We start from the raw sequence: 26,832 nt of genomic DNA, 5'->3' as shown, positions 1-26,832 counted from the left end.
CTCTGTGTCCTGTGGGCTAACTGCCAGGCGACGTGCTTGGTGTGACCTTCTGGAGTGGCAGCGGGCCTCTGGGAGCGGGGCAGCAGCTGGGCCCTTGCTTGCTTGCTTGCTTGCTTGCACCTCGTGGGTCCAGGGGGCTGCCAGGAGTCTTCCCCAGGTGCCCAGCAGGTGGTAGGCCCAGCCTGGGGCCCCTGTGTGCTGGAAATGAAAACCTTCCTCCGTGGGATGAGCCTGTTCTGATGCGAAGGAGTCGGTGGGCTTAGGGGCATCTGCGTGGGAGAGGGTGGCGTACCGGGGGATACTCTTCTCAGTGTCCAGGAGACCTGTGACTTGGGCAGATTGCTCTGTTTTCCTCCTCTAGACTAAGAGAAGATGGTTCTCCAGGCAGAGTGCTTGAAGGGCCGTTGTCGTACTCAGTAGACATCCAGTTACCTCCCTGAAGTAAATTAACGGTAGCAAGTAACACGGTAACAAAAGCCAGCATTTCCTGAGCACTTTATACCTCCCAGCAGCTGCATTTGATGCTTTACCTCCTGATCTAATCCGTTGTCACCTCACCTCAGCTGCTTGAGGTGGGGAGAGTGAATTCAGTGTCATTTCAATTTCAAGAAACATGCCCAGGGTCACAGAGCCAGTAAGTGGTGTGATGGGCATTCGAACCCAGGTCTGTCTCAGGAAGAAAATCTGTAAAACTCTTCTACACACATACACATTTATATTTTAAGCCTTGATTTTGTACATTCTGTAGTACCTTATTGTCTTTTTTTTTTTTTTAAAGATTTTATTTATTTATTAGAGAGTGAGTGAGAGAAAGCACATGAGCAGGGGCAAAGGGAGAGGGAGAAGCAGGCTTCTTGCTGAACAGAGAGCCCGATGCGGGATTCTATACCAGGACCCCAGGATCATGACCTGAGCCGAAGGCAGATGCTTAACCCACTGAGCCACCCAGGCACCCCTAGTACTTCACTGTCTTAAAGTGGACATTTTGGTGAACTCTTTGTTTCTGGCTTGAGATCCTTGTATTCTGGAACTAAAACTATTTTTGCCACCTTCTGTGTAGACACTTTACATTAGTGTTTTCTTGAATCGGTCTGTTGCACTTGTTTGCTGACTCTCTGGTCATAATTCTCTGCTTTGCATTTCCAGGTCATTAAAACACCAATGACCAGCCAGAAGACTTATGAATCTCTGATAGACTTCACCAAAACCCTGGGAAAGCATCCTGTTTCTTGTAAGGTAGAGTATAGGTACCTTGGGAAGGGGGTTTTCCTTAGAACTGACTTATTTGGGGTAGAATTCTTCTATAGAAAGATGTGAGAGATGGGGCACTCTCACCTCAGGCCTGTCTGGGGGCTGAGAAGAGCACGCTGGGCCTCTTTTCTAGTTTGCCAGCAGGGGAGCCAGACCCTAACCCTTGCCCAAGGCTATCGGGTGGACCCTTTGAGATCTGAAGAGAGCCAGAGCTTCAGCTGAGTAGAAAACTTCTCCCCTGGTCTTGGCTTTTGTCTGTTGTTGGGCTGCTGTGTTTCCATAAATGGTTTTTATGACCCCATTGGCTTTAGCCTCTGCTGGGCCTGGGGGAGCCCGGGAGCCTGCATGTCCATGACAGCGTGGTAGACACGTGCGTCCTGAGCTGAAAACCATCGCACGACAGGTGGCCAGGGAAATGATGAGAGAGAGGAAGCGCCCACTTCCCCAGGTGGGATTAATGAAGCTGTTTCTCAGGGAGTGTGGCATTGTGCTTTTGTGTCTTGTTTTTCCACTAAGAAGCAAGGCCCAGTGGGCAGGATGCCTCCCGCCTTCCCTCCTTGCCAGACTCCGTTAGTTTATGGGAAATGCCCCCAGCTGCTCTCAGCTGCGGTGGCGCTCTCCTCCCGTCTCCGCTGGCCGTAGCTCCTCGTTAGTCCTCCCGAGACTCAGGACTGCTCCTCTGCATGACTTGGCAGTTTTCCAAACGGGCAGTTGAGCCGTACTGTTACAAATTTTTCTAAGTGTGCATCTACCTTTTTGACCGTAATCTTTTCTATCGTTGTGGTTCTTCTTACAGAATGCTTTTGCTTTCTAAAATATTCTCCACCTTGAACTCACAGTATTGTAGTAACCTGTGGAAAGGCCTGTTGTTCATGAATCCTCTGAGTAAGTCATCTGTCGGCATGGCCCCCGTAGCTTGAGAGAGCAGACTCACGTGCCTGTCCCCCCGGTCCAGGAGGGTAGCGGTGTCAGGGAGTCTCATGTTTTAGCACTCATTCTTTGTTTTGTTTAGTGGTTTTAAAGTGGATTTTTTAAAAAGTCACATTGATAACGAGACGTTGCACTCTCTCACTGGGTTATGCTTTGTTCGTGGCAGAAAGTAGTAATGGTATGAGAAAGAGCATCAGTGTGTAGTGAATTGAAAGCTAGATAAGAAAGTGGAAATGCAGGGACGGGCAGTGATTGTCTTCAGCAGCGTAATCATTCATTCATAGAGAGTGAGGATCCCTTCTTCCACTGGAGTGGCCTCAGCAGATGCAGGAATGGGAACTCCCTGATCTCATAAAACTGCCTTGCTACATCATTTCAGAACTCTTTCCTGGGTGATACCTTCAAGCTCTCTGGGTTAGTTATTCAGGCTGTCGATGAAGCATCCAGACGATGGAAGGCAACCACAAAGAACAAGGGTCAGCACGCTTTCCTGTAGAGGGCCAGATAGTCAACATTTTCGGGTATATGGTCTCTGCTCTAACTACTCGGCTCTGCTCTTGGGGGCAGTGTGCAGCCTAGACGGTACACACGGGGTCCGTGGCTGTGCCATGGTGGTGGAACGGTACAGAAGCAGGCCGGGGCTGGATTTGGCCTGCAGGATCGCAGTGGGCCAACACGCAACACAGCAGATGACATTAATGTACCCGGAACGTGTCTTTCTTCATAGTGAGACTTCTTGAGGAGAGCGTGGTATAAAAAGGGTGAGACCGTGGACTCTGGAGCCAGCGTGACTGGGATCACATCCTGGCTCTGGCACTTGTTAGCTGTGTGATCTTGGGCAAGTTACTTAACCTCTCTGGGCCTCAGTGTCCTCTCTCCCCTGTAAAGGTAATAATAGTGCTGGTCTCACAGGGTTATCATAAGGAGTAAATGGATTAATATTTGTAAAGTACATAGAACAGTGCTTGGCACGTAGTACAGTAAATAAAATATATTTAATAAACAAATGAGTGTAAAAATGTAAGGTATACGATTACATTAAATTGCTTTATTAAGGGATTATGTTTCTTTACATTACAGTTTACATACCAATATCATGAGAGTGTATGCGTCTCTGACTCATCAGTGGCATTGAATATTAGCATAACGGGGAAAAACCCTTTTGACACTAATCTTATTGGCAAAATGCTATTTTATTCTAATGAGTACTTCTCTGATTACTAGTGAGTTTGAATATTTTGTGAGTTTTAGCACTTTTTCGTTATTGAGCTCTGTGGATAATATCCACTGTATAAAACTCCACATACTCTGATTGGAGCAAACGTTGTCCCCAGAGTACTTTCTGACTTCTAACCTTGTATATGTGTGCTTCATCTACCCTGTCCTGAGTTTCCGCGATAAACTTTTTGAGGTTGAAAGCACTTTTGCCCTAGATACCAAGTCAGCATCATTTCATTAATACAGTTGTGGTTAAGCTGTTAAAGCTGTTTTGCTCATCTCTGTGTTCCCATGGAGCTAGGAGTAGGACTTGGTTTCTGTTTGTCCACAGTTAAAGAAGGTCCAGATCCTGTGGCTTTATTGCCTAGTTTACACAGCGTGCGGTGAGGTTAGCTGTAAGAGTAATGCAGGGGGCAGGCCAGCTTTCATTTGTACGTTTAGGGAGGGCCTAGTGTGTGCTAGAAAGAGAACACAGGGCCCAGGGTAAGAGTGAGGAGTTGTGTCTGCAGGAACATCACAGCCTTTTGTTAAAATTTACACCATTTACTTAGTGAAAATTGGTTTCACATAAATAATACCCCAAAATTACCAACCCAACCTGCCCCACAAATTCTCCCAGAGAGACCAGTCAGTAGAATCCAAATCCCACAGGAGGCTTCCGGGAGAGACGATTAAGTGCAGTAACGAGGAGGAAATTGATGAAAGGGGTGTGCGGTACAGGGGGGTCATGTGAGGTGCAGGGGCTTGTCTGCCCTGGCACCTTACCCAGTTGGACCGCCCTGCACTGCACACTGGAGCGTGAGAACATCCCGGGTAGCCCAGGTTCCGGGGAGCCCAGGCAGTGGCGCTCCTGTGAAGCTTGTTCAAGGTGGAGCGTACTTTTTCCAGATTCCTGAGAGGGATGCCGGCGAGGAGAGGAGTAAAGGGGCTACCATTTGAGTATCGGGCCTTGTGCGCATCGTGTTGGGTGTTTTCTGAGTAATCGTCACAACTTCTGGAAATTATTACTCTGATTCACCAATGAGGAACCTGATTTCAGAGTGTCCCAGTGTCAGAAACTATTAGAATCTGAGCCCAGATGGCCTGCCCTCAAAGTTGCGTTCTTTCCAGTGACCTGTCTCGATCTGCCTTTATTTCAGGATTCCTGCAGTGGGGGCATCTAGGTTTGATTTGATTTGATTTTTTTTTTAAGTAGTACAATTGTTGGGTAAATTGTCACATACCACAGAAGTAGGGCTGTGCTGGTACTTCAAAAGAAATCTTGAAAATGCCAAGCTTGGTAAGTGTGGGTAATAAGACACAGAGTGAGAAGGGGCAGTCTAGTGACTCCGCAGAAGATAAAGTTCAGTGAAAATTCACTTGCCATTTATTTTTCTCTCCTACAACAGGACACCCCGGGGTTTATTGTGAACCGTCTCCTGGTGCCGTACCTCATGGAAGCGGTCAGGCTGTACGAACGAGGTAGCTGTCCGGAGCCGGGCTGGGAGCGGCGGGTCTTAGCTCTCGGCACTGCTCCCTGGTTCTTGAGCAGGCCCTGTAGGAATGGCTAGGCCGTGCAGCGTACAGGAGGGGCTTCGGTTCATTTAGCTCTGTGAATCAGCCTCACCCTGGACCTCAAGACCTTTGTCATTGGGTGCCCTGGTCCCCCTGAGTTCCCTGTGGGGCCTCTGAGCCTCAGAGGTGTGGCTCTGGAACCCCCCCCCCACAACACACACACCCAGTTACAGTCTCAGCCAGAGCCATCGCATGGCCAGCCCAGATTTATATCCTAAATCTCTGCTTTTGATGAAAAGTTTTCCTGCTTAAAACAATAATAATGTAAAAATCACTGGACTAAGGGACCTTGAAAGTTCCTTAAAGTTCTAAAATTTGTGACTCTGTGACAGGTGATGGGAGGTAAGTGACAAGGCTGAAAAGGGATGATGACTATTTCTTTTTTTTTTTAAAAAGATTTTATTTATTTATTTGAGAGAGAGAATGAGAGAGAGAGAGCATGGGGTGGGGAGGGTCAGAGGGAGAAGCAGACTCCCTGCCGAGCAGAGAGCCCGATGCGGGACTTGTTCCAGGGACTCCAGGATCATGACCTGAGCCGAAGGCAGTCGCTTAACCAACTGAGCCACCCAGGCGCCCCTTGATGACTATTTCTAAGAGCCTTCCCTGTCCTTACTAAATGAGGCCATGTGTTTTTTTTTTTTTAACCTTAAGAATGGTCTCATGCTTTTGTCAATACTTGTTGATTTCCAAAGAATGATTTCCCCTGTTGTAAAATTATAAAACCTGGGACATGGTCCAAGGTTATAAAATGGCATGTATCTTCCTGCCTCCCTTCCCTACCACATTTCTGGAAAGGTAACTATCATGTCTGCTTCAAAGGCAAGTAGGCCTTAATAGGACTGGATAAAAAGCAAGTGTAATTGTTTTCAATTACTTCATTCACAAATGCTCGCTCCTGAGAATGTCATTTTTGAAACAAAATATTTACACCAGCTCTTCCAGAGAGATGAAAGCACATTTGCTTCCTCAAAATCTGCTTTAAATATTAAAACTTCTCTCTGTTTTATGGAAGCATTTGCCACACTTTTGCTCCAAGATCAAACCAGCACTTCTGTGTTTATCTATCAGCAAATATGCCTAATTACACCTCAAAGAATGCGAGAAGCGTTTTACCCTACTTTGAAAGGCAGGTGGGTTTTTTTTAATGTAATGTTTTAGAATGTAGCATGTGGGTAATCCACCCCTTAATGTTTTTCCCTCACTGAGACATACTGTCACTTTGATACACTTTCAGATGTACCTTGTACCTGACTGTAAGCGGAAAGGCGTTCTCTTGTCTTTTGCCCCCCCCCCCGCCCCCCCATCGGCAGTGGTCCCTTTGACCCTCCCCAGCCTGCCCCCGCTGGGAGGTGAGGCCGGAGAGGGGGTCCGAGCCCCGGGGGCCGTGTTCTTCGAGACCGCCCACGCTACCGCCTAGGACGGCACGGCCCGCTTGCCCCTCTGCCTCTTTGCCCGCCACTGCTCGGGGCCTGTGAGCTGCAGCGTCGGCTCCGGGAGCGGCTGGAGTCGTGCCTGGGCTGGGTGTTGTGGCCCAGCAAGCACACTGGGGGCTGGACTCCACACGTCCTACCTCGGGCTTCTTCCCATGTCCCTTTGCCCCGTCGCCGCTGCCCCCCGTTCTGGCCTGCGGGGAGGCGGGGTGCCTGCTCTCAGCGGCCGGCTGGACCGCATCGCTTCTGCTTTGACACCTGCAGCTATTTTGGATTCTTCCCCTCTCGCCTGCCCTGTCTGTTCGTTTGTCCTGTTGTCCGGGAGGGTGAGGAGACACTGCATGCTGCGCCCCCCGGCGGCGGGGGGTCTCGGGGGCCCGCGGCAGAGTGGTGCAGTGAAGACTCTGAGACTTTGTTTTGCCCAGCCTCTTCCTTCTCCGGGGAGAGCTCGTCCGTACGACACCATCTCGGGCAGCGTGGGCTCCCGTAACACAAGCACCACAGACTGGGTGTATTTCCCATGGTTCTGGAGGCAGAAGTGCAAGGCCAGGGTGCCAGATGGCGGGACTCTGGTGAGGGCCTCTTCCGGGAGGCACGCGGCTGACTTTGCGGCGCGTTTCCGCATGGCGGGGAGCAGAGAGAGGACACAGGAAGCTCTCGGACTCTCTGAAGGGCCCTCATCCCCACGTGGGGCTCCGCCCTCATGATCTCATCGAAGCCTACACGTCAGGGGGTGGGGTGTGAACGTGAATTCTGGGGACGCGCACACTCGGTCTCCCACAAACCCTGTCCGGCGGGGTGTGCGCGGCGAAGCGCCGCTCTGCGTGGGGGAGGCCCATCGGGCCGATGGATGTGTTGGCATGAGAGCAGAGTCCCCTCCGTCACCACCGCTTGGGGCCCTGGCTGCCTGGGGGCCCTGCACCAGTGCTTCTTGCCAGCTCCCCGGGGCATCTGGCGGCGCCGCGGCGTCCCCTCGCCGCTGCGCTCTCATGCCCTGGGCCTCGTGGCTTCTTCCTTGGGCCTGCCTTCTCAGTCCTCCAGTCCTGTCCTCGCTCTGTGCGGCTCCCATTTGTTCATGCTGTAGCGGCGGCCTGGTTGGTGGCAGTTGGTCCCGCTCGTCCCTGCGGCTCTCTGTCCAGATCTTAGAGCAGGCTGGCGCCCGGCAGCAGACCGCCACACCTCTCGGATGTCCCCTCCCGACACGTCCCAGGCAGCTCTTCTGGGAGGGCTGGGCTGGTGGCAGGCCCTGGGAGTGTCCCTGCCTGTCGTGTGTCCCCCTGGTCACTGTGTGACATCCTGCACCCTGTCATTCCTCTGCTCAAGACCTCTTCGGTGTTTCTGTTGTAGACTACCGAATACAGTTCCCTTCCCAGGGAAGCTGCTCTCACTTCCCCTCCGCCCCTGCTGCCCTCCCACGGACCTCACTCCCCCTGCTCTTACAAGGCCCTGCCTGATGTCCCCAGTGTTCCAAGCTGGTCGCCATGTGTTGTTATAATTCTCTTTACGCTTTGGCTCTCCCTCAGGGTGGTTGCCGCTCTCCTCCCCGTGGCAGGGCGTCTTTCTGTTGCTGGATACGGTGCCTGGGAAGTGTCTCCTCTTCATCCTCTCCAGAGTCTCCTACAGGACAGGCACTTAGGGGGCTGCCGCCGGGGCCTGTTGTTAATGCCAAGAATGGTGGGTAGGTGGTGCTGATGAGCCAGCCTAAGAAACAAGTCCGGCTGCTCCCAGGCCCCCACCGCTCCCAGGTCCCCACTGTGCAAGAGGAAGCTTCTCATTGTTGTCTTGTCTAGAGTTAGGGGCTCTTCACTGGGGAGAGGTGGGAGGCCCCATGAACCTCTTGAAGTTTGGTGTGTGCAGTTTATTTGGGGCAGGTGTCCTATTCTCAGTGAAGTGCTTGACTCTATACAAGTTTAGGAATTATTAGTCTAAAGCACAGTTCCATATTTAACTCCCATGTGGCACACCAATTTGTGTGCTTTATTTCTCCCTCTTTTTGTCTCTTTTGCTCTGTATTACTGTATTTTTAGAGTTGCTGACTTTGTAACACTGCTTAGATTTTTTTCTTTGATATGCTTTATCTTCGTATTATTTTTTGAGATAAAATAGTCTTCAGGTGAGTCGCTGAATCTGGAATTACAGAATTTCCCCTAGGGTTCATTATTTGCCCTTGAATAGAGATTTGATTAAATGGCTTTAGGTAAGTTGGAACCGTTACACTATGAGATTTTTGTCCCCAGGAGCCGATATTCTAAGGAAGGGAGGCCGTCCACAGTGAATGAACCAGTAGATACCGCGTTAGGTTGTGACCAGTAATCTGGAGAAAGATAAAGTGAAGAGGATGGTGGGAGGCCTCGCCTGGAGTTCTTAGAGTTGCTAGTATATATGCAGGGAGGGAGCAGGGTGCTCTGATGAGGGGACATCTGAGCAGAGAGGCCTGCGGGAAGCAAATGTCAAATGTTGGAGGAGGGACGGCACCAATCCCAGGGGGCAGCAGGTGCTGACCCCAGGAGAGGGGTAAGCGAGGTGGTCATTTAGCATTCTGGGCTCTAACACCATAGAAGCCCTCAGGGTCAGATGAAGGCCTCTGAGCAGAATCCATTTGTCAGCTGCCATGTTCCTGCTCATTTCTCCTTTGCACATGCTGTTCCCTCTGCCTGGCATGCTCTTCCTGCCCTCTCATCCCTTGGGATGCTCTTCGTCCTTCAGGACCTGGGCCTCGATGGGTTTTGGTGAAATGTTGGCACTGTGAGTATATCTGTCCACCTGTGCCCACACACAGGCGTGTCAGTCTTCATGAATCTTCAGCAGTGGCTGACACATCTGAGTCCTCCCACTGTATCATGAGTACTTGGGGGCTTGTCTGGTTTTTCTCTGTCTCATTCTAAGTCTCTGGTGCTTGGTATGGAACAGAGATAAATAAAAGTTGAATGAAGGAAGGGTGCCGCCTAAAGCTGATGTATATGATGATTTTTGCTCTTTTTGCTTTCTTATGGACTAAAACTCAAAATTGTGACTCTTAGCATCCTCTGGTTGACTAATTAGTGAAGCATTAACGTCACCTATAAGAAATAATCAGTTGGTATTTTAATCACCTTCAACTGTACTTCCTATGCTTTTTAAAAATATAGTCTTGGGGCACCTGGGTAGCTCAATCGGTTAAAAGTCTGACTCTTGGTTTCAGCTCAGGTCGTGATCTCAGGGTCATGAGATCGAGCCCTACGTCGGGCTCCGTGCTCAGCACAGAGTCTGCTTGGCGTTCTCTCTCCCTCTGCCGCTGCACTCTTGCTCTCTCTAAAGTAAATAAATAAATCTTAAAAATATATACATAGTTTTTATGGATGTTTAAGTAGTTCCTATTCCTCATGCCTAAAAATCTGAAACATGTTTAGGTATAAAATTCTCTTTGAGTATTTGAACTTTTTTCTCCTTTTATTTAGCTTTGGTGTAACTGACCATTTCTTTATACTTTGGAACAAAATTTCTAGATGATCACTTGTTATAGACTATTCCCATTCCTGATTTTGGAGAAAGGGAACAGGTTCTCTGAAAGACTTCTTGTGGGCCCAAGGACCATAATAGTGAAGGGTAGAATTCCAGGAAAAAAGCACATTGGCTCTTGTCTTAATTTAATTGAACACACTTTAAAACTTGAGTGGCAATTTTAAATCAGATTTGGGCTTCTTTTTAAACTTTATCTTGACTAAAGGGTTGATGTGAGTGTAATTCCAGAGGAATACTCATTACTTATAAAACCAAGAAAGCTGGAAAGGAAAAATATGCATACGATACATATAAAAACACAAAGCTTAGTTCTTTTTTGTTTAAAAAAAGTCGTATTTATCAATAAAAATATGCTCTAGCTTTAAGTGATGTTGTAATAAATTATTCCAGAGTTGGAAAATCCCAGTCCATTAACAGTGACTAGTGTTTCCAGCCACCGGAGCCTTCTCTCTGCGTGAACACCGGAGCAGTGCTCTAGAATTCACCTCACAGAATAGCTTGGTGGAATAGCTTTGAAAATCTTGTGGTCTATTTGGCGTGTACCTGTGAGATGAAATCTTACTTACCATAGCCAGAAATCCTGACTCTGGATGTTTTTTGAATGTGCGAACTTGTAAATCTCAATTCTGGGACTAACAGTATGACAAGGAGAACCACGGGAAAGATGGTGATGGCTCAGTGCTGCCCTCTTGTCCTCAGGTGATTCATCCAAGGAGGACATCGACACTGCTATGAAGCTGGGAGCTGGGTACCCCATGGGCCCATTTGAGCTTCTCGATTACGTGGGGCTGGATACTGTGAAGTTCATCATGGACGGTAGGAATTGGACTTCTCTGTTCTCTTTCTGTAATGGAATTGAGGTTGTTTCTTTCATGTTACAATGCTTGTTTACCACCGAAATTTCAAGGGGTCTTAGTAGGCCTTCCAGAGTTCTGTCCCACCAGCTTAAAGATTCAAGTTAAAAGATGGCAGAAAAAGGAAAAATGTGCTTGCCTAGTGTCTCTCCACAGGTAACTTGTTTTTAAGACTTTTCGTTTTGAAACAATTTATAGATTCACAGGAAGTTTCAAATATAGCACAGAGTGGTCCCGGGTCCCGTGTACCCCTTACCTGGTTTCCCCTGATGGTTCTGCAGGACAGGATCACATTGGAAGCGGACATTGGTACCGTGTGTCATTCTGTCATAAATGCTGACTTGTGTAACCTCCACTCCCGTGGAGATCTACCCCCTTTAAAGATAATAATGTATCTCTTTACTATAGTGGCTCTGAAGTTACAGTAAAGATAATAATGACAGCTGGACTCCTGAAGTTGAGTGTAGCTCAGGCCCCCACGTTTCACAAAGAATACCTAGGTATTTGTGGGGAGCAAGGAGGGTTCTGAATGAAGCATGAACTTTTGTATCTTGTGAGGATGCAGACTACCAGTGGCGGCATGTGTCCCGAAAGTTGCAGCACGGTGCCCCTGAGGGGTCCAGGCGGCCGAGGGGCTGGTTCCGTGTTCCCGGGAGGAGCGCGCGCGAGCGGCCGCCGGGTGCTTTTGGGCCCGTCCGGCTGTGCCGGCTCAGCTGCCTCCTGCCTCTGCCCCGTCAGAGTGGGGACCCTTCTCCCGAGCTCTGCCCCCAGCCTTGCCCTGGGAATGCTGAGGTGTCCGAATCATCCCAGCGTTTCGTCCTCAACCTCTTCCCTCCTCTCAATAGGGTGGTATGAAATGGATGCAAAGAACCCCTTGTTTCAGCCCATCCCGTCCTTGAATAAGCTGGTAGCGGAGAACAAGCTGGGCAAGAAGACTGGAGAAGGCTATTACAAGTACAAGTGAGGCCCAGCTTCTCTGGCTCCGGGAGGAACCCGTCAGCACGTACGAGCAGCTCCGCCAAGTGCCACGGGAACGTTCTGTGGTCACACGTTCCCTCTCGCAGCACAGTCTGTTCGCTGTGCGTTTTGATTGTGACCTGTCTGAAGTAATTATTTACACTAGTTATCGTAATGGCAGATTCTTCCATTGAGAACTAATTTCCCTTTTTCAGGCTGTTCATTTCTGTGTATTCTCTAGAAAGCTTTACACCCTTGGTGCCTTGGAGCAAACATGTCTTCTGAACCTTACCTTTTCATAAAGAATTGCCTGGGTCCGTCCCCTTGGGAAGGGGCACTGGCTCGGCGCGTCGCTCTGCTCGCCGTTGGCTCCCGGGAGCGTGGCGAGCCGTCGGACATGTCGGGGGCGCGTCTGGGAGGTGCTGCGTGAGCAGCCCCCGCGTCCTGCCTTGCCGAGAACGGCTGCTCCCCGCAGCTTCGAGCCTTAGCCTGCACGTGGGCCGCGACCCGAGACGTCGTGTCGTCACTCAGCTCCGGCTGCCGGTGGGCCTGTCTCCGTGTGCTTGGTTTGCGGGAAGAGCTTCCATTCACATCCAGAATCTCAGTGATGACTGTCCGTCTGTCTGTCTCTCTTTTTTTGCCCGTGAGAAATCATTGCTGCAGACTGCCTGTAAATTGATTCTAATAAAATGCAATCTTTTAATCTGTGAAAATTTGAATTGACATAAACGTGTATAATTTAAACTTGGGGCGTGCTTGGATGGTTGCGGAAGTAAAGGTTGGTAATTTAGGCAAAAGCCTTGGCCCGTCGTCTTTGGCCTGTTGTTACTTGTGAAGGCGGCCGCGGCGGGAGGCATTGCGGTGGAGCCGGCCTGCCGCGGTCATCCGCAGGCTTCCTACCGGTGAAGCGGCCGTAAGGGCCCAGAAAACGATCTCTAGGGAACATCTGTTTCTTCTTCGCCAACAAAGAGAAATAGTGTAACATAAGCTTCTTTTAATCATGGGCTTGAGAAAGTGTCTTCCGAGAGAGAATTTTGAAGCGGGAAAGACGTCGGAGGCCCTCAGGTCCGGCGGCCTCGGTCACAGAGCGCTTACGAGATGCAGGCAAGGTCGCGGAACCGGGTCAGAGCAGAAGAGCACGTCTGAAAACCTCAGATCCAGACTTTCACACGGGACTGTCCCCAACACGGCCACCCTCGTTTGGTGTCCTGGGTCACAGTTTCAGTGGTTGAGAGATCCTCCCCCCCCGCACGTCATGGTTGATAAAAGGGAGCTGGTTAACCTTTTTCCTGATTCTTAACTATAGCATCATGGGAAAATAACACGCTACATACATTTCTACCCCACATAGAACCTGGCTTAGGAAACTTTTAGGTTATTCTTCTAAAACATTTCCTAACGAAAGGAAGCACCTGTGACGCCACCACTGCTTGCCTTTCCCAAGTCCCCTTGTGGTCGCACGGGCCCTGCTCCTCTCAGGCTGCTGCTTGACCTGGGCCCGGAGTCCGGGGCCGATGAGGCCGCTTCACCTCCTTCCCGCTTTGACTGCAGTGCCCGGAGCCCTGGGGCACTTGTCCCGGAAGCCACACGGCTCGCTCTGGGCCCTGGAATTCCGGGAGACGGGGAGCCCCGGGATGCGCCCGCCGCCCTGCCGCGATGTCTTTTCCTGGCCCAGGTGTTTAAGCGCACTTCTGGCCTCACCAGAAAGTCCGCAGGCCTGGCCTCCGCCGCTTCCATCACGTCTGGGGCCCGGCAGGAGCTGTGAACATCTGTCGCCCGTGGCAGGCGGGGCCACTGCCCCAGTCCGGTGTGCCTCGTCCCCGCGGCCCCCGCTGCCCGGCCGGACCTGCTCGGGCCTCGGCCTCCAATGTGCACCCGCCGCCTACAGGCTGTGCTTACAGACCGGGCCTCGGCCTCCCCGTGTGCACCTGCCGCCTACAGGCTGTTTACAGACCGGGCCTCGGCAGGGGGGAGGAGGCCGCGGCTGCTTGGTCGCCCTGGTGCGGGAGAGGGGGCGAGTCCGGGCAGAGCGCAGGGAGAGCCCGGCCTCACGGCCTCACTGCTTTCCCTCCTGGGCCCCGGGCCTCCCTCCACGCAGCAAGCCGGGACCTTTGAGGGATCCAGAAAGGAGCGCCCAGGTTTTAGGTCAAGAGTGTGCTTGGTTCCCCCTCTCTCCTGTACTCCCTCCTCGTGACATCTGTATTCCTAGAACAGAAGTGCACATCTGAGGCGAGAAAGCCACACGGTGGATGAAGCGGCGCGCGGAGAACAGCCTCCCAGCTGAGCTGAGCCGTCAGCCTGACCCGCAGTTCTGTTCAGCAGGATGCGGTTCTCTGAAGCACAGTTCCCGTGCTTATTGAAGAGGCCTTTGTAAAGTCAAAGCTGTGGCCCCTAACGTCCGTAAGAGTCACTGTTCATCTCTCCGGTGGGGGCGGGGGGACACGGTTGGCTCCCTCCTTTTGACATCCACCCTAAGGTATATTTCCCGTCTGGGACTGTGAAGTGACGAGGCATGGGGGTAAGGTGGGACCCGATCTGGGAACTGAGACACTTCTGTACTTTATCCCAGCGGTACAAATTGAGGGTCCCGTGGGTGCCGCGCTACAGTGAGTCCTCTGGCTCTGTCCCACGTCAGCTTCCGGGAGCTCACTGGAGGCTCAGCCACGCACCGTGGGAGAGGGTCACACTACTCAGTAAGGCCCGGCTCCGACGACGCGTGCTGAGTATGCTTTCTCTCTTGGTTTGCGAGGTATACTTTTCACACGTTGGAAAACAAGCTTTTGTCTCATCTCACCTCGGTTTTAATCCCCATAACATTTCAATCTAAGGAACCAATTAAGTCTACCAGAAGTACAAGGTGCGGCTGTAATTTTGTGGGTCTCATTTTCTTGGAAATAGGCATTGATGCTACATAAATAGTAATCTAAGAAACGCTTTGAACAACGGAAGCATTGCTGTACTCTCAACACATTTGGTTATATAAATTCCATTTTTAAAATCGGTCAGTGGCAGAACAAATTTCAACTCCTGAAAGAAAAATCCCATCACGGATACTAATTCTATTGAGTTGTGGGTTTTTTTTTTTTTTTAAGATTTTATTTATTCATTTGACAGAGACACAGCGAGAGGGGGAACACAAGCAGGGGGAGTGGGAGAGGGAGAAGCAGGCTTCCCGCTGAGCAGGGAGCCCGATGTGGGGCTCGATCCCAGGACCCTGGGATCACGACCTGAGCCGAAGGCAGACGCTTAACCGACTGAGCCACCCAGGCGCCCCTATTGAGTATTTTATTTAAAATTTTTTTAAAAGATTTTATTTATTCATTCGAGACACAGAGATAGAGAGAGAGAGCACAAGCAGGGGGAGCAGCAGGCAGAGGGAGAAGTAGGCTCCCCGCTGAGCCAGGAGCCGGACATGGGGCTCGATCCCAGGACCCCGGGATCACGACCCGAGCCGAAGGCAGATGCTCAACCGTCTGAGCCACCCAGGTGCCCCTTGAGTGTTTTCTTTAAAATCACCAACCGTATCTGTTGCAGAATTAATCGGTATAAATGATGACTAGCATGGGCCTTGGGGTTAAACAGACGTGGGTTCTAGTGCTGAGCCCCACCCTGCTTTACCTGTGTAACCCGGCGGTGGGGGGAGGTGTTTGTCTCCTGGGTGTATCTGGTAGGATGGGCAAAGTGATGGAACCTGCCTCAGAGGGTTGTTGAGGACCAAACGAGATGATGGATTGCAAATGTCGAGCACTCCGCCTGGCAGATTAGGCTAATTGGGACCCACCTCCTTCCTCTCTGACCCATTTGGAAGGGAAAGTTCCTGAAAACCTATTGGCTTACAGAGTCCTGAACATTTTACACCTGGGGGGAGAGGGCTGAAGATTAAGAACAGGCCCCCAGTCTTATAAAAGAGCCTTGGCAGTTAAGCTGCTGGGCCACCTGGGTAAAAAGATGAGGGCCAGAGCTCCGCCCTCAGCCACTCCTCGAGGCCTTTCCAGGCCCTGGGAGAGGTGCTGGTCCCCACTGCTAGGGAGGCAGGAGCGCGTGGGGGGAGCGTCCAGCGAACTGGGGGAGACGGCTGCTGCTCAGGTAAGTTCCGTTTTATCACATAAGCGATAGACTGCCAATGACTTAAGACCCCAGAAAAAAAGCAAGTGCACAAGAGAGACGTGCCCGCGGTAGAGAAGTAGTGGTGTACGAACAGGAGAAATCTTAAACTCCATTTTATCATAATGTGGTTTGTGCAGGCAGAGCCCCTCTGCAGGCCAGAGTAATGCGGCCGGCCGTCGGGAAGCCAGAGGCTGCCGCCTCTGACTGTGGGTCTCCCCACCCGTATCGCTTACACAGTGGATCCGTATAAATGATGGATACCCTGGGCTTGGGGATTAAGCAGCCTTGGGTTCTGGTGCTCAGCTCCACTGTACTTCTGTAACCTGAGTGTGGTGGGTATTTGTTTTCTGGGTATACCTCAGCGTGACACCTCAGCCTCATTTCTGTAGATGCACTTACTGGAATGTTCCACCAGAAAATGTCAGCTCTTCTTGAGCAGGTGCGTATTAGGAAGGAAAGCCCAGAATAAGAAGTGCTTCCTGCTCCCTCCTTGTAAACAGCCGCTGGACTCAGAAATCCCAGGTTTAGGTGCCAGGAAACGCAGAAGTCTCCAAAACCAGTACTGGGGAGAGGACGACCTTGTGTGACCGAAGTGTCTGCTTGGGGCAGTTTGAAGGACTGAGCCCTAAATGTCTCCTTCTGGAGCTGCGTGGAGGTTTTGGCATATACTTGTGGGAAGGTAGATTTCCAGAGCCTTTTAGCCTCAGTGTTGAAGTTCTAGAGAAGGGTGAGGGTGCGGAGCAAGGTTGCCCGCCTCCGCATGGACCTGGTGGGCCAGGCAGGTAGAGTGGGAAGCCACTGTCTCGTGCCACCCAGTTCCCCTCTGGTTCGAGCCCTGGGGGACAGGCCGTCTGCCCTCCGCGGCTCCCAACACGTGAGATGCTCTTGCGTAACTGGTGTCCGCCGGGGATATGATGCGCAGGGGAGGGAAAGAGCAGAGAGCTGGCCCTGCCCGTTGAAGTCCGCATGGCTGGCAGAAGCTTGAGCTCGTCCACCCACACGGCCTAGGCCGAGAGCCAACGGCGCTGGGCAGGCCCAGGGGACACCTGTTCCCTCTCGGTGCTCCTGAGTCCTAGGCCTGTGGCAGGTCATTCATGCTTGCATCTTGATTTTCTCTGTTGTCCTCCCTTTCTTGTTAAGTCTTGTGTGTGCTGGGGCTTCTTTTGCTGGGAGAGAGAACTAGTTCATAGTGTCCTTTTATTAAAATCACGGCTAATCCCAAATGCTGGGAGCCCAGTGAGGGACAGCATGCCGCCCTCCCGAGACTTGTAGTTTGCAGGCCCCCTCAACCCTCTCCCCAGTGAACTGCAGCCTCCTTGGGCCTCTGTTCCAGGGTGTCTGATTACCCCCTTGAAATCTCCAGCCTGCTGACAGAGACACTGGTGTAGGGTGGACAGCCTGAAGGAGAGAATAGAGCCCGTCATCCTAAAGTCTCAATAAAGTCGGAGTGGCCATGATATTGTGGGTGGAACTCAGGTTGAAAGCTCATGGAAACGGGCCCACTTTTGCAAGGGCTGCCTGAAGGGTTTGCGTTCCCTCGGACCGGGCACCGGGGAGAGAAGAGTCCCAGCTCATTGGAGTCTTGGAACTGGAGCAGGCACGGCCTGTGCCAGATGCTGGCATGTCGGAAAGGGATGGGACTGTTCAGGCCCTTCTGGGCTTTTGTCTGCCCCTGGGTGAGCACCGAGGGGCCTCTCCAGAGCTGGGCGTGGAGGACAAGCTAGATTTTTAAAACTGGGTTACCCCTTCTCCGATTGAGCATGTGTATCTGAGCTAACTGAAAAGACCCGTAACAACAGGGGTGCCTGGCTGGTTCAGTTCGTGGAGCGTGTTACTCTTGGTCTCTGGGTTGTGAGTTTGAGCCCCACGTTGGGTGTAGAGATTACTTAAAAATAATACCTTTAAAAAAAAAAAAAAAAAAAAAAAAAAAGACCTGGGGCGCCTGGGTGGCTCAGTCGGTTAAGCGTCTGCCTTCAGCTCAGGTCATGATCCCAGGGTCCTGGGAAGGAGCCCCGCATCGGGCTCCCTGCTCAGCGGGGAGCCTGCTTCTCCCTCTCCCACTCCCCACCACTCCTGTGCTCGCTCGCTCTCTCTCTGTGCTCTCTCTCTCTCTCTCAAATAAAATCTTAAAAAAAAAAAAAACCTGTAACAACAAATAGGCCAATTTGTAGGACTCCATTTTACTTTGGTTGCCTCATGCCTTCTTTGTATGGGAGAAAATATTCCAGCATAGAACATAATTCAGTGATTCCATGAGTTAAAATACTGAGACAAGCTGAAGATGGAGAAAAGTGACTCATCTACGAATTCCACTGTGACCACAAAGAAAAAACAGTTGTGAGATTAAGTCTGCTGCTTGGATGCAGTGTTCTCATTCCATCTGGCAAATCATACATTCCCTACCGATTTCCTCCATACACTGAATGGAGAGCAGAAACTTAATGTAGCTATGATAGATTAAGAGAAATGTTGCATGAACACATCAGTGCAGATGACCCAATACGATCCAGATTCTGCCCTTTGGGTAGAAGTATTTTCTTGATCTTTGGTCCAAAACAAATTGGTTAGTCCTGGTTACCAACTGCTTCTGGGGGCAGAAAAAATAATGCTTATATGCTCTATGGCTACAGGTGATCTGAAAACCACATACTTCATACCGGACAAAACAGGTTTAATAGCAAATTCTAAGCCCATTCAAAGGGAAGTGCATCTGTGAGTCACTTCCTGTGTGCAGGCCAGGCAGCGCTCTCATTTCCGGCTCCCCAGAGCCCGTGGAGGTCCGTGACCTCTTCGCTCAGCCCAGGAGGAAGCGGGCTCACAGGGGTTAAGTGCACAGCGTCCAGCAGCGCTGGAAGGCGACGCCGTTCCCCTCCGGGCGACTCCAAGCCCGGCTTTCTCCTCTGGGCCGCCTCCGGCCCTAATGGAAGGCCCTGCTTCCTTGCCGTGGGTGCAACCCCATCTGACCTGCTAGAACCCTTGGCAGTTGTCAACAGGGACTTTCCTGATTAAAACACCCCTTCTCAGGGCAGCCTCTGATATGCCACCTACGTGTTTTGCCTGAGGGGCGCCCCTGACGGTCACCATCACCTCCCATTTCCTTGCCTTCGTTAACTCCTTGAAGAAGGTTAAGATGAGTGAACCAGACATTGAGATAAATTATCACATTTATCTGTGTGGGTTCACATCTGAGAATAAACGAAAGGAAGAAAAAAAAAACTTGTTTTTTAAAGTCCAAATTACCACTGAGGGCGAGGATGCTTGTCCATGAACGAGAACAGGAGAACACGTGCAGATGCTGAACGATCTGACACAGCGGAAAACCTTTGTTCTAGGGTCTCGCCCATCGGCAGGTGCTCAGGAAGGATGTATTTCGGTGGGCACATCGATCATTTCTTTTTCATACCAGGTTATTATTGCCGCCCACAGGCTCGCTGATGATCCCCACCATTAGCATTATTTTGTCAAGAGCAAGTCAACGGCCAGTTTTCACCCGAGTTCTTCAGGTTTGACTAAAAATTAATTCTGTATTACCTAGCACATATCAAGTTTTCCCTGAGGTTGATTCGTGCCAGCCATGTTTATCTCAAGTAGCAGCTCTTGCACGCCCTTCCTTCTGCTCTCTGTCTGAACGACTCCTGGTTGCAGAGCCAGGTCGTGCAGGTTTTCCCAGTAGAGGGCTGGGCGAGTTTGGAACGGTACCTGCTCAGTGATGGCCCACCCGCCAAGGATCTTCTTTTGCCCACAAGACATTTAGAATCACGTCTTTCTATTCATATTAAGATGCTCAGCTGTAGTCAAGCTATTCAGTTTCTACTAAAAAGCAGTTCAGATTTTTGTGTATGTATCCCTAGAACTTAAGGTGGGGTTTTTTGAAGTATAATTAATATAAAACAAATTATTGGTGTGTGTATAATGATTTGATATTTGTATATACTGTGCTAGCTCACATCACCATCCCCATCGTTAAAGTTTTCTTATTTCATGGGAACTTTTTAAGATTCTCTTAGCAACTTTCAAATATGCACTGCAGTATTATTAACTGTAGTCACCGTGCTGTACATTGCATCCCCAGGACTTATTTTTTTAAAGATTTTATTTATTAGAGAGCATAAGCAGGGGGAGGGGCAGAAGGAGAGGGAGCAGCAGACTCCCCGCTGAGCAGGAAGCCTGATGCGGGGACCCTATCCCAGGACCCCGGGATCATCACCTGAGCCGAAAGCAGACGCTTAACTGAGCCACCCAGGTGCCCCTCCCCTCCCGCACCAGGACTTATTTTGTAACTGGAAGTTTGTACCTTTTGACTCTCTTCACCCATTCTTGCCACCATCCCACCCCACCCGCCTCCCCATCCTCAGGCAACCACCAGTCTGTTCTCTGTATCTATGAGCTCTTCTTGGTTTTGTTTTAGAGTCCACATCTAAGTGAGGTCATGCAGTATTTGTCTCTGTTTGACTTATTTCAGTTAGCAAAACGCCCTCACAGGTTCTATCCAAGTTGTTGCAAATGTTAGGACTTCATTTTTTCTTAGGGTTGAATAGTATTCCATCGTGTATATTATACCATATTTTCTTTATGCACTTCTCCATCAATGGATACTCCGGTTGCTTTCATATCTTGGTTATTGTAAATAGTGCAGCAGTTTTTAATTTTTAAAAAAATTTTTATTTGAGGGGCACCTGGGTGGCTCGGTCGTTAAGCGTCTGCCTTCAGCTCAGGTCATGATCCCAGGGTCCTGGGATCGAGCCCCCCCATCAGGCTTCCTGCTCCACGGGAAGCCTGCTTCTCCCTCTGCCACTCCCCCTGCTTGTGTTCCCTCTCTCGCTGTCTCTCTCTCTCTGTCAAATAAAATCTTTAGAAAAAAAAAATTTTATTTGAGAGAGAGAGTGAGAGAGCGCGCACGTGCATGAGAGAGGGGAGGGTCAGAGGGAGAAGCAGACTTCCCGAGGAGCAGGAAGCCCAATGTGGGACTCGATCCCGGGACTCCAGGATCATGACCTGAGCTGAAGGCAGTCGCTTAACCAACTGAGCCACCGAGGCGCCCCTCTGCCTGTTTTTTAATCAGAGTGTTTGGGTTTTGTTTTGTTTTGTTTTGTTTCCTATGGAATTGTATGAGTTCTTTATATAGTTTGGATATTAACCCTTTATAAAAACTCGGAAGTTAGGTTTCACAGGGCCGCTCTTAACATTCCCTGGGTTTTTATGCATGAAAGATATCCTGTGGCAGAAGTAGTAAATGTAATTTGTAGAACAACTACTATGTCATGTGGAACATTTAAGTTTCTCTTCCGTCAGAACCATGCATTACTCCCTCAGGATTTTTCTCCTTTAAAAGGAAAGCCACACAGACATCTTGTTATTGCTCACAGGCCGTTGATTAGAGGTTTCCATGTTGTCGCAGCCTGAGACCAAACTCTGGAGGAAAAAATTATTGTACTTAGGACAGCTGTAGTCATGAAGCAGTTCAAAGGCCCCTCCGAATGGCTCAACGGGTAGTTGCCAGCAACCTTAGCAACCACACAAACTAAAACCGGGAGGAAACCACCCCTTCGTAAGGACCAGCAGCATGCCAGCTATGACCTCAGAGGAAGGCTGGGCTCCCAGAGAGGCCGACCCATCCTCCTCCTCTGGGCATGCAGTTCAGCTCTGAGCTTGCAGGGAACGGAGCCAAATCACTCCCAGATCAGACAGAGCCAGAGGCGCGTCCCTCTGCGCACAGATGCCCCAGGCTGACTTCCCTTGGGCCGCACCCCTCGGAGACTCCCACCTCTTCTTGCCCGCACTGCTGCCTGCCGGAAGCAGGGTCTTGGTAGAGTGGGCCGGGAATGAGCACCGGGCTGTGACATCTAAGATATCTGGGAGAAACAGGATATTCTAGAAGGAACATAGAAAACTAGAAGGGAGCCAAGTTGGTGGAAGGAATGACTGGCTCAGAGGACCCAAACAATCCATTTCTCCAACATTGTTTACTCATGTTTTAGGTCATAAAAATGTAGACGGACCACTAAAGGAGAGGACTTGAGTGGGCTTTGGTGGCGTTCCATTCTCAGCTTCGTGTCCTTGCTCATACTTGGTGAACAGACTATTATTATTTTTTTAAGACTATTATTAATCCGTTTCCTTCTAAGATCCAGGGGGAGCCAATCACTGTGTTGGTATAAGTTTTTTCTCCCCACCCCCACCCCCACCCCCCAAAAGTAACACTTAACTATCCCCTCCTATGCCATTCTGTTTAGATTTTCTAGTTAACTCCCAGAGCTTGAATGGCAGCATTAGGCCGCTGGGTTCACGTGCATTAAGAAAAGTCAGATGATTTTCAAATGAATATGAAACCTTTCTAACAAGTAGGTCTACTGAACATAATGGAGTTTTCCCTGGTTCAAGTTTAGGACTAAATGATGAGGAATTGGAGAGGTTCCAGAGGATAGTAATGAAAATGATTAAAGGACTGATGATGAAAGGTTCAAGGAGTTGGGATCACTTAGCCTGGAGAAGAGAAATTGGAGGGGCGATTTAATGGCAGTCTTCAAGTACAGTCGGTGGTGGAGGGTTATTACAAGTATGGCAGCCAGCTGTCCCCCAGCTGTACTGGGGACTGGGAAAAGGAAACCGGCTACAATTCAGCAGGGGATTTAAGTCAGACCAGGGCTATCAATGGTTCTCAAACTAGTTCAAGAGCTGGAAAGCCATAAAAGCTTAAGAGAAAATGATGGAATATAAACTGAAAATTGGGGAAAACGTTGACTTTCGGGAGATCAGTGGGAGTTAAAAACCTACCTTCAGCACAGGGACACTTTGCTTTGGGGAGGCCCTTGTTGAGAACGGACGAGCTCGGAGGATGGAAAATGGCCTGCACCCTTGCTGATGGCTAGAGCCCATGAGGCTGGTCTGCGGTGTTCAGGGAAGAAGAGAATCACTCCTATCTGAATCCTGGTGACCGTCTTCTTCCCACTGGCCCCTGTGTACGTCTACACCTTTGAGGACTGCATGTCCTGGAGACTGGGGAAGGCACCCTTCTACCACAGGTGGCGGCTGGCCCCAGAGAAGGCTGCGTGGCGGCACCCCTCCGATGTGGACAAGCCAGCTCGGGCCACTGCCAGCTCAGGGGTATCGGGAACGTCACTCTTTTAAAGAAAGGGCACGCTGTTTTAAAATGTTTTATTACAAAGCTTCTTTTAAAAAATGCTCAGCACGTTAACTCAAACTGGAATGACAAACGTTAGATGGCAGTTTGGGGCAAAGGCTGTGCCTTGTTATTTAAAAAAAAAAATGGGTACATCAATGCTCATTTTAACAACTGGCATAAAATCCCACTAATTGGCTAATAAAAACAGATACAAATACAGAACATTTAAAGTAATAACAATTCAAGTGCTGGGCTTTTTACAATAAGGGGGTGAAAAGGAAAGAAATGAAAATTCACTGCAAACCGGCCTGCTGAAAGTATCGGTTAAGGTTTACCATTAAACAAAGGAGATCAGAAGAAAAATAAAATGAAATAGGACGGCCAACTGCTCCCAACAGGGTGGGTTTGGCTGTCGCATTTATTTAGCTCTATCCAACACCTTACAAAGACAGAGAGGCCACTATTTGTTACAAGTAATTCACAGAGAAGCCACTTGTCTGACAAGATACCGCTCAAAAAAGGGCGGCTTCTTTTCATTTTTTATTTCAAACTTTTCCAGATCTTTGAATTTTACTCAAAAGCTCATAGCTAGCAAAATATACAAGAAAGTTAAAACTAAAAAGTGAAAATTTAAAAAAATTCAAGTTTAAAAAAAAAAAAGCAAACACAAGATTGATCCTTTTGCACTGTTAAATAAAAGCTTTAGGAGAAAGGAGGAAAAAAAAAATGAAGACCGAAACAAAGCGGGAACTCTTCCACAAAGTCCCCCACCAGGATGCTGATGATGGATGCGCTGGCTGCCGGCTCCAGTCGCTCCCGGCAGGCGAATGTAGCCAAGTTACTGTCCTTGCCAAAGGGTTACAGGTATGGACGCAAGACGCTCTGGGAAGTGCACGTGGAGAGGAAGGGCAGCTGCTCGGCCTGCTAGCAATCTCAGGGGCTTTGTACTTCTCGTTTAGAAAACCTTTTATGCTTTATTTTGGAACTTGGCTCTTGCAGTAGATGAAAGGGGGTTTGGCAGTGATTGTCTTTATGGATCAGTGTCTCTAGCATTGACCTCAGGGTGAAGGTGGTGTCAATTCTCCATTGGGGTCGACTGGGCAAGCCCTGGAGACAGTCTGGGTTTTCAACAAGCTTCCATCTCCAGAAGAGGTCCCGGGGTCGCTGCCTTGGCTTTGCACGTTGGGAATGAGCTTCGTTTTCCACCTCAAGAAGGAACAAATGAAATGTTGTTAATGTGCATTTGTCACAGTCCTTTAGACTCTATGGTATACAGCATGTGTCTTAAGATCTCTGCATTTAATAGTTAGTCCACTTTATCGATTCCGTGATGGATAAAATGGTTAGCCCTACGGTAGCCCCAAATCTTCGGACTACATTAGAGAATAAGTCTTATTGGTTCCCTGTACATGTACACGTGTGCACAGGGACGAGGACTCAATTCACACCTCGGGTGCTGAGAAAGTGCATGGTGCGTGCTGAGCAGTATTAGGGCCGTCCGCACTCTGGCGACCTGGTAGCTGCTCTTATGGTTAATGCAACTACTATCAACACTGTCCCTCAAGAGCAATGATGGGGACCGTGAAGAAATGATCTATGCATGTCGGCTGCTACTGACAAAACGGGAGCAAATCAGCCCCAGAATGCTGTCGACTGAGGAGACCTGCGATGCCCATTCAGTTCCCATTCTCCTGTCAAACGAACCTTTCCCTGGTTAGCAGGCAAACACCTGCTACAGCACTGTGCTGTTTGAAGTTTCAGCAGGGTACAGAGCCTTCACACGGGAGAATCAAAGAGCCAAGAAGGACCCTACCTTTCTAAGGACAAAGGAGCAAAGCCTGGACCCGTGGGGAAGGCACCCCGCAGTTCCCTATTTACATGTACTTTTGCAGCACAGATTTTCAAAGGTTTGGTCCAGGCTGCTCTTCCTGACGAGGAATGGCCTTGCAGGCCTGGGCTAGGAGCTCGCAGCAGCTGGAGACAAGTGCTGTGATCAGAACGGACTGCTTGCTGAAGGAGATAGAATGTCCCTCTGCTGGGATGCAGCCCTGCCCCAGCTGCGGGCTGACCCTCCAGTCGTGAGCTGAGGACTGTGGCCCCCACGTTCTAGCAAGGCAGCGCCGCGCACTTCTGGCTCCCCAAGCCGTCCTGGCCTTCCCCTCCCCCTTTCTTGAGCTGAGCACAGTCACAAGACTACTAGAACAAACTGGGCTGTCCAGAGTGGCCATTTACTACACGGATACCATGTGCTTCCCTGGAAAGAATCTTAACATCTCCTAATAAAGCCATTTCTTTTTACAGCCTCCCATCTTCCCACTGTTACTGCATTATTTCAGTGTCCTCTTTACAAATCCTCCTAATAGCATAACTAGTCTTAAATAAATTTGCCAAGAATTTGTCTTGCTATCAAGCAAGACAGACCAGACGTGGTTGCTTCTTTACAATACAGGACCATCAGGGCAGACCAAGTCTTACCTCCAAATGGGAGAAATGGGAGCCTTACAGAGTTGCTTTATAGATATAAAACAGGTCAAATCAAGATTCTTTTCAAGAAACCACAGGCATGAGGCTCCGGAGCCTGGAGCCTTCCCACATCTAAGGCTTCACTGGGGGGCTGTGGCTGGGCCGGGCCAGGCGAGCCCCAGCGCAGCCCGACCCACCAGTGAAGTCGGTGCAATCAAAGCCCACAATTACTGCTCCCGCTTCAAAGGCAGCGCAGCAAGGCCCAGCTCACAGATGTTAGGGCTTGGGCCCCTCTGCCTGGGGTCACTGCGTGGGCCAGTGGTTCAGTGGGTTTGGAGGCAGCATAAGACACCCCCCTCTGCCATCTGCCCCCACCAGCCAGCTGAAACCGGTGAAGTTCTCTTGGGTCAAATTCCAGTCTTGACAAAATATGCCGCCAACCAAATGGACCCTGGAACTCAAATGGGCTGAGTCACGTATGAAGAGCCCAAGTAGTCGAGGGAAAGCTGAAGAAGCCTTCACGAGTGGATCTGTTTCTGGGAGATAAACACTCCGAAGCATTAGGAAGGTCTAGGCCTTGATGCAAAAGTAGTGCAGGAAGGGCAGGAGGGAGATTCCTTCTCTGTAAGCTCCAACGTAAGACGCTATTGGAAGCTGAGTGCTTCACCAGCCCCGTCCTTGGGGTCCAGAGCCCAGCCCCCCTGCCTCAGACTGTCCCCCCGCAGGAGGAGCCAAGGAAACAAGCCCTTTGGGAAGGCTGAGGTGGAGGAGAGCAGGGTCCGCTAAAGCTGTCCGGGCCAAGCTGGGGGCAGCAGAGCTGGCCTGCAGGAACAACAGGGGAAGACCCCCTCCTCCCCTCCCTGTATCAGGTGATATCATTTCCTTGTTCAGATAATGCTGAGGACCCCAAAAAGATGGCTGGAATTATGGATCCTTCTTTCCTCCCTCTCCCAAATGTCACTAGTAATGGGCAAGAACTTTAAAATGTTTTTAGTTATTACGTGAAATTTGAGGAGAGAATATCAGAGAAGTTTTGCAAGAAGTCAACCGAGGCAGATTTTAATTGCCAAAACTGCCTTCGAGCAGCATGCCGCACACCTCCCGCCAGCTGCCTGGCCCAGGGGCAAACCGACAAAAGCCTGGTACTGCAAGGCGTGACCTCTCCTGTTGCACAAGGTCGTGTCTACGAAGGAGAGGCGCAGACGGCTAGAGCGGGGGGGCGCCAGCACGAATGAGCCCGACTGGCCCTGGCCTAGCAGAGGACACGGAGGCCTGTGGTCGTTAAATGATTGGCCCGAGGAGGCCCCTAGAGAGTACCCATGCCTCCTGCCTCCACGGGGGTCACAGCCTCATGACTTTCCCCGTGACCTGGAGGTGACCTTGTCTGCAAGCCGGCGAGGGAGAAGGAAGAAAAACAACGGCTGCTGAGCACGGCCATGCCAGG

At 50.2% G+C, this 26,832-nt stretch overlaps 2 protein-coding genes across 3 annotated transcripts in view; one reads left to right on the top strand and one right to left on the bottom strand.

Annotated features, from left to right (window-relative positions):
* HADH (hydroxyacyl-CoA dehydrogenase) overlaps window positions 1-12,489 on the top strand; it is a 45,109-nt gene extending 32,620 nt beyond the window's left edge. The window contains exons 5-8 of the mRNA XM_021684509.1: window positions 1,147-1,236; window positions 4,788-4,860; window positions 10,584-10,700; window positions 11,584-12,489. Coding sequence (XP_021540184.1) covers window positions 1,147-1,236; window positions 4,788-4,860; window positions 10,584-10,700; window positions 11,584-11,702 — 399 coding nt within the window. The 3' untranslated portion in view covers window positions 11,703-12,489. The remainder of the gene's footprint in view (window positions 1-1,146; window positions 1,237-4,787; window positions 4,861-10,583; window positions 10,701-11,583) is intronic.
* Window positions 12,490-23,311: 10,822 nt separating this feature from the next.
* Window positions 23,312-26,832, bottom strand: part of LEF1 (lymphoid enhancer binding factor 1) — a 118,733-nt gene continuing 115,212 nt past the window's right edge. Inside the window, exon 10 of one of the 2 annotated variants that reach the window (XM_021684507.1) lies at window positions 23,312-24,131. In XM_021684507.1, coding sequence (XP_021540182.1) covers window positions 24,052-24,131 — 80 coding nt within the window. In that variant the 3' untranslated portion in view covers window positions 23,312-24,051. The remainder of the gene's footprint in view (window positions 24,132-26,832) is intronic. The other variant, XM_021684505.2, reaches the window with a different exon arrangement.

This window comes from Neomonachus schauinslandi, chromosome 2, assembly GCF_002201575.2.
Source record: "Neomonachus schauinslandi chromosome 2, ASM220157v2, whole genome shotgun sequence".
In the NCBI taxonomy this organism is placed as follows: Eukaryota; Metazoa; Chordata; class Mammalia; order Carnivora; family Phocidae; genus Neomonachus; species Neomonachus schauinslandi.
This window is presented reverse-complemented; position numbering and strand designations above follow the sequence as displayed.